Source organism: Urocampus carinirostris, chromosome 20 (assembly GCF_059441175.1).
Source record: "Urocampus carinirostris isolate Australia breed hairy pipefish chromosome 20, RoL_Ucar_1.0, whole genome shotgun sequence".
Taxonomy (NCBI): Eukaryota; Metazoa; Chordata; class Actinopteri; order Syngnathiformes; family Syngnathidae; genus Urocampus; species Urocampus carinirostris.
Genome location: NC_142368.1, coordinates 16154159 through 16164511, shown reverse-complemented (window position 1 = coordinate 16164511; position 10353 = coordinate 16154159). Strand labels below are relative to the sequence as shown.

At 45.4% G+C, this 10353-nt stretch overlaps 1 protein-coding gene across 2 annotated transcripts; it reads right to left on the bottom strand.

Moving 5' to 3' along the window:
• Positions 1–3333: 3333 nt before the first annotated feature.
• Positions 3334–9135, bottom strand: LOC148346370 (myosin-6-like). 2 transcript variants are annotated; one of them, XM_088325684.1, is made up of 2 exons: positions 6259–9135; positions 3334–6153 (listed from the first exon to the last, which is right to left on the bottom strand). In XM_088325684.1, exons 1-2 carry the CDS (start codon positions 9133–9135, stop codon positions 3334–3336), a joined length of 5697 nt encoding a protein of 1898 aa, XP_088181810.1. The 2 variants fall into 2 exon arrangements, with proteins under 2 accessions (XP_088181810.1, XP_088181809.1); XM_088325683.1 differs by having other exon boundaries at positions 3334–9135.
• Between the last annotated feature and the right edge of the window lie 1218 nt (positions 9136–10353).

Genomic DNA, 10353 nt, shown 5'->3' with positions numbered 1-10353 from the left:
GAGGATTAGGGTTGGAATTGATATCGTCACATGCCGCTTCCCATCAATGCCAAGGTCCGGCTCATCTATGAAGAATAGAATGACATATTACAAACAACAAAACGACAGTGACCAGATGGTGAAGGTGCTGCATCTGAGTCAGATCATCAGGCTTCTCCTGCTACTGATAACCATGGAATCAGAAATCAAACCCCTACAAACAAAAAAACGGCATGAAGAGGGATGGGTGCCCAATACACACCACAGGAAGTGGTACCCTGAGGGTTGACCTATCTGTGAACCATGATAGTAATATGTGTGAGAGAGTACACTAGTGTGTGTGTAAGACTGTAGTAGTGTGTATGAGAGAGTATAGTAGTTTTTGCATTTCTGTATGAGAGTATAGTTGTGCATGTGAGCGAGTATGTTGTTAAATGTGAGAGAAAGTAGAATTTAGCTGTGACGTCATCAGTAACTGTCAGGACCAGAACGGAAACGGAACCCACTTGCGTAACGTTTACCACAACTTTTATTGAAGGAACGAGGAAAGGCTGCGCCCACGATCCGGTGTTCGCTCTCGTAATCGGCTTGTGATCCGAACACGGAAGTGGATCTTCCGTGGAGAGCGATGGCGGTGTCGGGGACGGAAAAAACGGGTCGGTAGCCGGGACAGGAGAGCAAAAAATGTGGTCGGGGTGGGAAACGAGTCGTAGCCAGAGATAAACGGGAGCGAAAACGGGACAGGCGAGAGTCAGGGTCAAAAAAAGCTTGCCTTGTATCACGGAGATTGGCAGACGGACTGACAACAGGGGATTCACAGGACTGGGTTCAAATACTGACAGGGAGCCAATCAGAACCCGCGGCAGTTGGTGCCAAATGATTCACATCAGTGATCACGACAAGCAACATCCATCTCTTATTTTGAACAGAAGAGGCAGGAACCCATGTACACATACTAGGGTTTATTTCTTAATATTTTTGTGATGTCAAATCAATTGCAGGTTTCAGAAAATATGATGTACTGCAGGGGTGTCAAACTCATTTTAACTCTGGGGCCACACAATAGAACAAACATTCTGTCGGGGGCTGGACTAGTAGATTAAAGAGAAAGAAAAAGAGATAAAGAAATAAGAGAAAGAGGGAGGGAAAAGGAGAGAGGGCGGGACAAAGAAAGAAAAAGAAAGGCATCAGGAAGCCGGCATTTCACACACCAGTGGATTTATTCCTAACACACAATTCTAATACAAACAACTGGGTCTCGGGTCCCTCTCAATACAATCTTGTGCGTCTCTGTTCCCACCAGCAGGCGCACCCCCCCATCTGAGTAGCCCAGCATTAATTTATACTATACAATATGCAAATAGCACAGCAACAAAACATTCTAGCATAATTCTATTGACTATGTGTATACTGCATTTATCCTTAGCTCGCTCTGATTGGTCTTTCCTCCCTTTAATGCAGTGACATGCAGTTATCAAATAATACACAGTCTCCCTTTAACTTCTATATTAAGGCTGAGGCCTCAAACCATCATTCTGAGGCCCGCAAGTTTGAGACCCCTGATGGAGGTCATCAATCGGATTTGAGTGAAAACATTTAGAATCCTAAAAATCATCTCGCAACCTTCGGCCAATCACGTGACTTTCATGTGTCATTTTCGTGTTGGTCATCACAAGATTAAACCTGTCAAAAAAGCAAAACATTTCGCATTAGACATTAGCCTAGCACAAAAAGCTAGGAGGCTGATTTTCAATGTAGTAGCTTGAGAGCACAGGTGTCAAACAGGCAGCCCGCGGGCCAGATCGGGCCCACCAATGGTTTAAATCCGGCCCGCAAGACAACAGAGAGAAGCGCAAGAGGAAAATGAGCTGTAGTTTTAAATATTTCCACCGGATGTCACCAAAGCCAGTTAACACTTGCAAAATAATTGTGGTAGTATTTCTCCATTTCTCTCTGACACACTTCTTTTTTATTTATTCCTCCCTCTTTTTCTTTCTCCTGTTCGCGCTCTCTTCCTCTCTCTTTTTCTCTTTTCTCTACTTTTCTCTCACTCTCTAACTCTTTCTTTTTCTCTGTCTTACTCTCTTTTGATTTTCTCTCTCTAATTTACACTTTAATTCTCTTTCTTTCTATTTTTCTCTTTCTTTCTCGCCCTCTATCTTTCCCTTTTTCGACCTCTCTCTCGCTCTCTCTCTCACTTCACTTGTCTCTTTTTCTCCTGCTGACTCTTTTTCTTTCTGTCGTTTCACTTCTCTTATTCTTTTTATCTTTCTCTTTTTTCACTATCTTTTTCTCTATATTAATTTCCCCTTTCTTCTCCATTCATATCTTTATTCTGCTCTCTTTTTCTCTCACTGTTACTTAGTCTCCCTTGTTCTCCCTATCTGTTTATCGCTCTCTCTTTCCCTTCCTCTCTTTCTCTCCCTCTCTCTTTCTCTTTTCTCTATTTCTCTCTCACTCTCTCTTTTTCTCTGTCTTGCTCTCTTTCTATTTTCTCTCTCTAATTTACAATTTAATACTTTCTTTCTCACCCTCTATCTTTACCTTTTTCAACCTCTCTCTCTCTCTCTCTCTCTCTCTCTCTCACCTCACTTTGTCTCTCTTTCTCTTGCTGACTCTTTTTCTTTCTGTCGTTTCACTTCTCTTATTCTTTTTATCTTTCTCTTTTTTCACTTTCTTTTTTCTCTATATTCATTTTCCCCTTCTCTCTCTCTTTCCCTCCCTCTCTTTCTCTCTGTTTTTGTCTTTTCTCTATTTCTCTCTCACTCTCCAACTATCCTTTTTCTCTGTCTTGCTCTCTTTTTTCTCTCTAATTTACACTTTAAATCTCTTTCTTTCTATTTTTCAACCTCTCTCTCTCTCTCTCTCACCTCACTTTCTCCTGCTAATACTCTTTCTTTCTCACCCTCTATCTTTACCTTTTTCAACCTTTCTCTCTCTCTCTCTCTCTCTCTCTCTCTCTCTCTCTCTCTCTCTCTCTCACCTCACTTTGTCTCTCTTTCTCTTGCTGACTCTTTTTCTTTCTGTCGTTTCACTTCTCTTATTCTTTTTATCTTTCGCTTTTTTCACTTTATTTTTCTCTCTATATTTATTTCCCTCTTCTCCATTCATATCTCTATTCTGCTCTTTCTTTTTCTCTCACTGTTACTCCGTCTCCCTTGTTCTCCCTATCTGTTTATCACTCTTTCTTTCCCTCCCCCTCTTTCTCTGTCTTTTTCTCCCTCTCTCTTTCTCATAAACTTATTAGTCCAGCCCTGGTGAGATTTTTTATAGCATTTGTGGCCCCCAGCGAAAACCAGTTTGACACCCCTGCTTTAGAGTAATGGTTTGATTGAGAAGTGGCTTACTTGTGAGTCAGTCGTCCAGGTTCTTCTTGGTTCCTCCGTCCCTGGTCTTAGCCCTAAGCTTATTGACTTGGGACTCGGCCACGTCAGCTCTCTCCTGCGCTTCTTCGAGCTCGTGCTGCAGCTTCCGAACTTTCGCCAAGTTGCCATTGGCGGCCTCCTCCGCCTCCTCCGCGGCACGCTTGTAGGACTTGACTTTCACCTGCAGCTTGTCCACCAGGTCCTGGAGTCGAGCTACGTTCTTGCGGTCTTCCTCGGTTTGGTACGTGAGCTCTTTCATGCGGCGTTCGTACTTGCGGACACCTTTGACGGACTCGATCCCTCTGCGTTGCTCCGCTTCCAGCTCGTTTTCTAGCTCCGTGATGCGTACTTCCAATTTTTGGAGCTGTTTCTTGCCACCTTTCATGGCTAACTGCTCGGCCTCGTCCAGGCGGTGTTGGAGGTCTTTGATAGTCTGTTCCATGTTTTTCTTCATGCGCTCCAGATGGGCGCTGGTGTCCTGCTCCTTCTTCAGCTCTTCGGCCATCATGGCTGCGTCTGTGATGGCCTTCTTTGCTTTCTCCTCTGCGTTGCGATTCTCTTGTACCAGCTCCTCCATTTCGTTTTGCAGGTGCAGGAGGTCCACCTCGTGTTTTTTCTTCTGGTTGATTAAGCTGGTGTTTTGAGAGTGCAACAGCTGCATACGCTCTGTGGAGTCGGTCAATTCTTGTTCGGCCAGCTTGCGGCTCCTGTCCGTCTGTTCCAGTGCAGCCCTCACCTCTTCCAACTCAGCTTGGATCAAATTATTTCGACGTTCCAGGACGGCAATGTTCTCCCGCAGGTCATCGTTCCCATGCTGTACATCGTCCAGTTGCAATTGAGTGTCCTTCAAGAAGGCCTGGAGGTTTTTGAGTTGTTTCTGGGCGTCAGCTGCTTGTCGGTTTGCTTGGCTGAGCTGGATCTCCATCTCATTCAGATCGCCCTCCATCTTCTTTTTCACTCTCAGTGCTTCGTTACGGCTCCTGGTTTCTGACTCTAAAGAAGACTGGAGTGAGTCCACCGTGCGTTGATAATTTCGCTTGGCCTGCTCCATTTCTTCATCTTTCTCTGCCACTTTGCGTTCCATGTCAGCCTTTACTTGGTTGAACTCCAGTTGGGCTCTCAGGATTTTGCTTTCTTCGTGCTCCAGGGAGCCCTCGGCTTCCTCCAACGCCGATTGTAGTTCCGCCTTTTCTTGCTCTAGTTGTTTCCTCATCTTCTCCAGCTCACAAGCACTTCTTCCCCCTTCCCCCAGTTGGTCGTTAAGGTCCGAGATCTCCTCCTGCAGATTCTTGTTCTCTCTTTTCAAAGTTTCCAGGTGGTCAAGGCACTCTTCATATGCGTTTTTCAGTTTAAACAGTTCGGTGCTTAGTGTACGTGCTTCCTTCTGAGACCCTTCCAGCTCACATTGGGATTCCTCAAACTTTTGCTTCCATTCTGCCAGGACCTTATCAAAGGCCCGTTGCTTTTTATCCAGTGTTGCAGAAGCTGCATTGGACCGTTCAAGATCTAGCATCAGGTCCTCAATTTCGTTTTGGAGTCTGTGCTTTGTCTTCTCAAGTGAAGAACATTTAGCATTTGCTGCTTCTATGGCCTCCTCAGCTTCTTGCAGCCTTTGAACCAGCTTCTTTTTGGCTTCCTCGAGCTCCTCAGTTCTCTGAATGGCATCTGTTTCGTACTTGTTTCGCCATGCAGAGACATCGGTGTTGGATTTGGAAAGAGCCCTCTGCAGCTCAGCTTTGGCTTCCTGTTCCTCTTCAAACTGTTCTCGGAGCAGATCGCAATCATGGCGGGCTGACTGTACAGCGTGGGCTAGTGCGTTCTTCGCCTTAACTTCTTCTTCCAGTTGTCGGCGAAGGTCTTCTACTTGCTGGTTATAGGAATTCTTTCCTCTCGTTAGCTGCGTTATCAAACAGTCCTTTTCCTCCATTTGGCGTCCAAACTCTGCGTTCTCAGCAAGCAACTTTGCTCTCTGTGTGGTCAGATCATTGACGGACCGCTGGGCCTCGTCATATTTGCTTTTGTACTCGCTCATGTTGTCCTCCATGGTTCGGCACATCTTTTCAACGTTGGATTTGTTCTTAACAATGCTCTCCATGGTAGAAGAAAAGTCTTCTAGCTCGAGCTTCAGCTCACTTTTTTCCTTCTCCAGCTTCTGCTTGACTCGTTGGAGGTTGTCAATTTGCTCGCCCAGTTCGGCCACGCTGTCCGCGTGCTTCTTTCTCAATGCAGCTGCTGTAGCTTCATGTTGAAGAGTGGACTCCTCCAGCTCTCTGCGTAGCTTCTGAAATTCAGCATCCCTCCTCTTGTTTAGCTCCACCTGTGCTGATGAGGCTCCACCTGCCTCCTCCAGACGTTCGCTGATGTCCTCCAGCTCACGGGACAGGTCGGAGCGCTGCTTCTCGACTTTGGCTCGCGCTGCACGCTCGGCATCCAGTTCCTCCTCCAGTTCCTCGATCCTAGCCTGGTTCTCTTTGAGCCTCTTCTGGAGCTGTCCTGAAGCAACTTGTTCGTCCTCCAGTTTAGAAGTGATCTGGGATGCTTCAAACTCCTTTTTCTTGAGCTTCTCCTCCAGTTGCTGCTTGTCATTTTCTAAATCCATTAAACTCTCTTGAGTTAGCTTTACATCTCCTTCCAGCTTTCTTTTGGAGCGCTCCAGCTCCATTCTGAGCTTCTTTTCCTGTTCCAAAGAACCTTCCAGGTCATCTACCTGCTGCTCCAGCTTCACTTTGGATTTGCTTAGAGTGTTGGTTTTGTCCTCCTCACTCTGAAGATCATCCAGGGTCTGTTGATGGGCCTCCTGCAGTGCTTTCTTCTCTTTTGTCAGTTTAAGGATATTCTCATCCTGTGATGCCATCTCCTCACTCAGGTTCCTTACTTTATTCTCTGTGGCATGTTTCTCTTTTTCAACCTTAGCTAAAGTCAGCTCAAGGTTATCTATGTCTTTCTTCAACTCGGAACATTCATCCTCCAGCTTGCGTTTCTTAGCCGTCAAGTCAGCATTCAGTTCTTCTTCATCCTCCAGCCTCTCATTTATCTCCTTGAGTTTTGCCTCCAGTTGAATCTTGCTCTTGATCAATTGCTCACATCGCTCTTCAGCATCCGTGAGCGTGTCTTGCTCCGATTGAATTTGCAGTGTCAAATCGTTCTTTTCTTGCAGGAGAGTAACTATTTTCTCCTCCAGTTCTTTACGGCGTACTTCGGATTTCTCGAGGGCTTCCTTTAATTTATTAAACTCGTCTTTCATGTTGGCCATCTCCTTTTCGGACTCTGCACTCTTTAGCAAAGGTTTTATCTTGAAGAAGAGCTTCATCCATGGCCAGTTCTTTACGCTTAGGAAGGAACGAAGGTTCCACTGAATGACCATTAGGGCATCTCTGCGCTCGATTAGCTTAGCAAACTGGGCTCTCATGAGTAGAGCTCGAGCATTAGCCTGGATTCTGGTGATAATTCGAGAGAGCTGTTCATCTCGCATCTCCTCCAGCGTGCCTAGTAGTCCAGCTTTAAAAAAGACTTTAGTGTGGCCAAATTTGTACTGTGTATGATCAATGTCTAGCGATGAAAGTAGCTTCTCGGCACTTTTCTTACAGTCCATAAACTGACCCTCAGGGATGGCGGAGGCGTTCAGAATACGGTACCTCTGTTTGAAGTCTCCGTAGAGAACACGATTTGGAAACCCCTTCCTGCAAATTCGGATGCCTTCAAGGACACCGTTGCAACGCAGCTGGTGCATGACGAGACAGTTGTCCATGACTCCCGGGGTCTTCTTTTCATTCGGAATAAGGCAACGTACAAAGTGAGGATGGGTTGTCTTCAAATTGGTCATCAGCTTGTTAAGGTTCTCTCTATGGAGCGCTGATACCGTCTGGAAGGATGAACCTTTCTTCTTGGCTCCTTTACCACCTTTGTCGCCACTGTCAGTGCCTGAAAAACTGGAAAACAACAGACTGAGAAGTTTGAGTGAAGATTTCTGATAAAGACCCACCACGGTTTCGTTGAGAGGATCTTTGTTTTTTACCAGCCAGTTCGTTATGTTGTAGTCCACGGTGCCGGCGTAATGGACAAGGGCAAAATGAGCCTCAGCTTTTCCTTTGGCTGCTCGAGGCTTTTCAAACATTTTGTTCTTGCCTAAATGGTTGTCATAGAGCTTGGACTTGAATGTCTGGTCGCTTGCTTTGGGAAACATACATTCTTCTTCCAGAATGGACATGATCCCCAGCGGCTTCTCGATTAGATCAATGCAAGCTTGTAAGTCCATACCGAAGTCGATGAACTCCCAGTCTATTCCCTCCTTCTTGTATTCTTCTTGCTCTAAAACAAACATGTGATGGTTGAAAAACTGTTGCAGTTTCTCATTCGTGAAGTTGATACATAATTGCTCAAAGGTGTTGAAATCAAAGATTTCAAAGCCGGCGATATCTAGTACTCCTATAAAATACTGCCGATGCTGCTTTGTGTCGAGCGAATGGTTGATCCTAACCACCATCCAGTTGAACATCTTCTCATACACAGACTTGGCTAGGGCACCAATGGCATAGTAGACTTGGTCCACGCTCTGGCCTTTTGTCACATACTCATTTCCTACCTTCACTCTCGGGTGGCACAACCCTTTGATGAGGTCAGCAGAGTTGAGGCCCATCAGATAAGCAGACTTGTCCGCCGCCTCGGTCCCGTCGGGCTCAGCTTGCTCCTCCCTTTGCTTCTGTTTGAACTTGAGGTTCCCGTGGTGCATGATCGCACCCGTCAGCTTGTAGACACCCGTTTTCTCATCGGGGGTGAAGCCCAGCACGTCAAAAGCACTGTCTGTGGCCATCAACTCTTCCGAATCGTTGATCGAAGCTACCGTGACTTCGCCCTGGGAGATGTAGGAGTAGTCATACGGGTTGTTAGTGATCAGTAGTAGGTCAAGTAGATCTGGCTTCTGATTCGATAAAATTTGGTAGAAGATGTGATAGTTCCTTTCAGCTTTTAGCTGAAAGGTCACGCGGGATTTCTCCAGAAGGTACGTCTCAATGTCTGCAGACGACAACTTGCCACTGTTCCCAAAGTGGATTCTGATGAATTTTCCGAAGCGAGACGAATTGTCGTTTCTCAACGTTTTAGCGTTGCCAAAGGCTTCCAAAGCCGGGTTTGCCTGGATGATCTGATCCTCCAATGTCCCCTTACTGGGGTCCTTTTTGCCAGCGCCGCCGACTGCAGCAATGCTAGCAAAATACTGGATAACCCTTTTGGTGTTAACGGTCTTACCAGCACCGGATTCTCCAGTGATCAGGACTGACTGGTTTTCCCTATCCGTCAGCATGTACTGGTACGCGTTGTCAGAGATAGAAAAGATGTGAGGAGGCGCTTCGGTCCTCTTCTTTCCCCTGTAGGCTGCCACTACCTCGGCATCATAGACAGGAAGCCACTTGTAAGGGTTGACAGTGACACAGAAGAGCCCAGAGTAGGTGTAGATCATCCAGGCGGCGTAGCGCTCCTTCAGATTGAACAGCACCGCGGGCTCGTGGAGGAACGTGAACATCGCCATGTCTTCGATCTTATCAAATTTGGGGGGATTTTGCGGGTGGACATCAGCCTCTTTAACACTCACCGTGGTCCCATCCTCTTTCTTCACCGTCACCATGACACCTTCTCTGCTCTGGATTTGTCCCTTCATATACTCTACCTTGTCATCCACCACAAAACATTCAGTCTTGATGTCAAACTGTCTGGTCTGCGCTTCCAGACGTTCCTTCTCAGATTTTCGGAGGTAGGGAGCCGCCTTCCCGAACTCGGCCATCACGGCGTCGGACATTTTGAGCGCAGAGAGAGTGAAGCTAAACTGTGATGCCCGGGGCGAGTGGATGAAACTTTTAAAGGCGCCCGCGTCACCAAACAAGGAGATGAAGAGCAGAAACAAGTTGGATGCTAAATAAGTCTGAGAAGATGCGACAGGGTCACAGCAGTAACCTTTGTCTGTCAGGAGTCTATATACGGAAGACCACTAAGACCCCTTATCAATGTCACCTTTCTGTCCTTGTACTGCTTGTTTTCCAACACTTCGGAACAAATATGCTCTTCCTTTGCAACCGATTTCAAAAGCACTCATTTACCGTAATTACAACATCAACAAAAAAGTTCTGTGACTGTTTTAATTCAATTGTTAATTTATACAGGCAAACGTTTTTGTGGGAGTGTCTGTGTTGGAAAGTGAGACGTCAATGTCTTATCAGGTACTTGGTGTCTGCTATTATCTGAGGGATGCTCTTGCTGCATGTTTGTACTCTGTATTCTACACGAATAGAAGCAGGTGACCTTGGTTTATTTTTCTCTCTTGCTGTCACTCAATATTATAGTCAGGGTTGGGTAGGTTACTTTAACGTGATTACTTTCAATTAATTTTGGATTACTCCAATACCAAATATGCTAATAAAAGACAAAAGAAACTAAATTAGATACAATTATGACCAGGGTTGGGTAGGGTTACTTTAACTGGATTACTTTCAACTACTTTTGGATTACTCCAGTAGCAAATATGCTAATAAAAGACAAAAGAAACTAAATATGAATAAAACAACTACATTTTGTGCAGGCTTGGGGAGTAACGGAATACATGGAACGGCAAAAATGATGTCGGCAAGCTGTTTGGATTTATTTCCATTTTGTTTCTGTCGCATTTTAAGTTCGTTTTGTCGGATATCAAAGAAATCAAAGCCAGGAGAGAAACTTACCACGTGTTGTGAGTCATCATTTTATTCATATTTACTTTATTTTGTCTTCTATTAGCATATTTGGTATTGGAGTCATCCAAAAGTCATTAAAAGTAATCAAGTTAAAGTAACCCTACCCACCCTGAGGGCAGGACAAAGAAAGAAAAAGAGGGAGAGGGAGAGAGCGTGAAAAACAAAAGATAAAAAGTCGTGAGAGAGGGGGAAAAGAAAGGGAGAGGAAGAAAGAAATCCAAAGAGAAATAGAAAGACAGAAGGAGAGAAAAGGGAAAAGAAATCGCAAAGGGTAGGACGAGAGAAAGAGA

What these genes read in the sequence shown, in the direction of transcription:
- LOC148346370 (XM_088325683.1), bottom strand. Translation starts at nt 9,135, where the DNA reads ATGTCCGACGCCGTGATGGCCGAGTTCGGGAAGGCGGCTCCCTACCTC.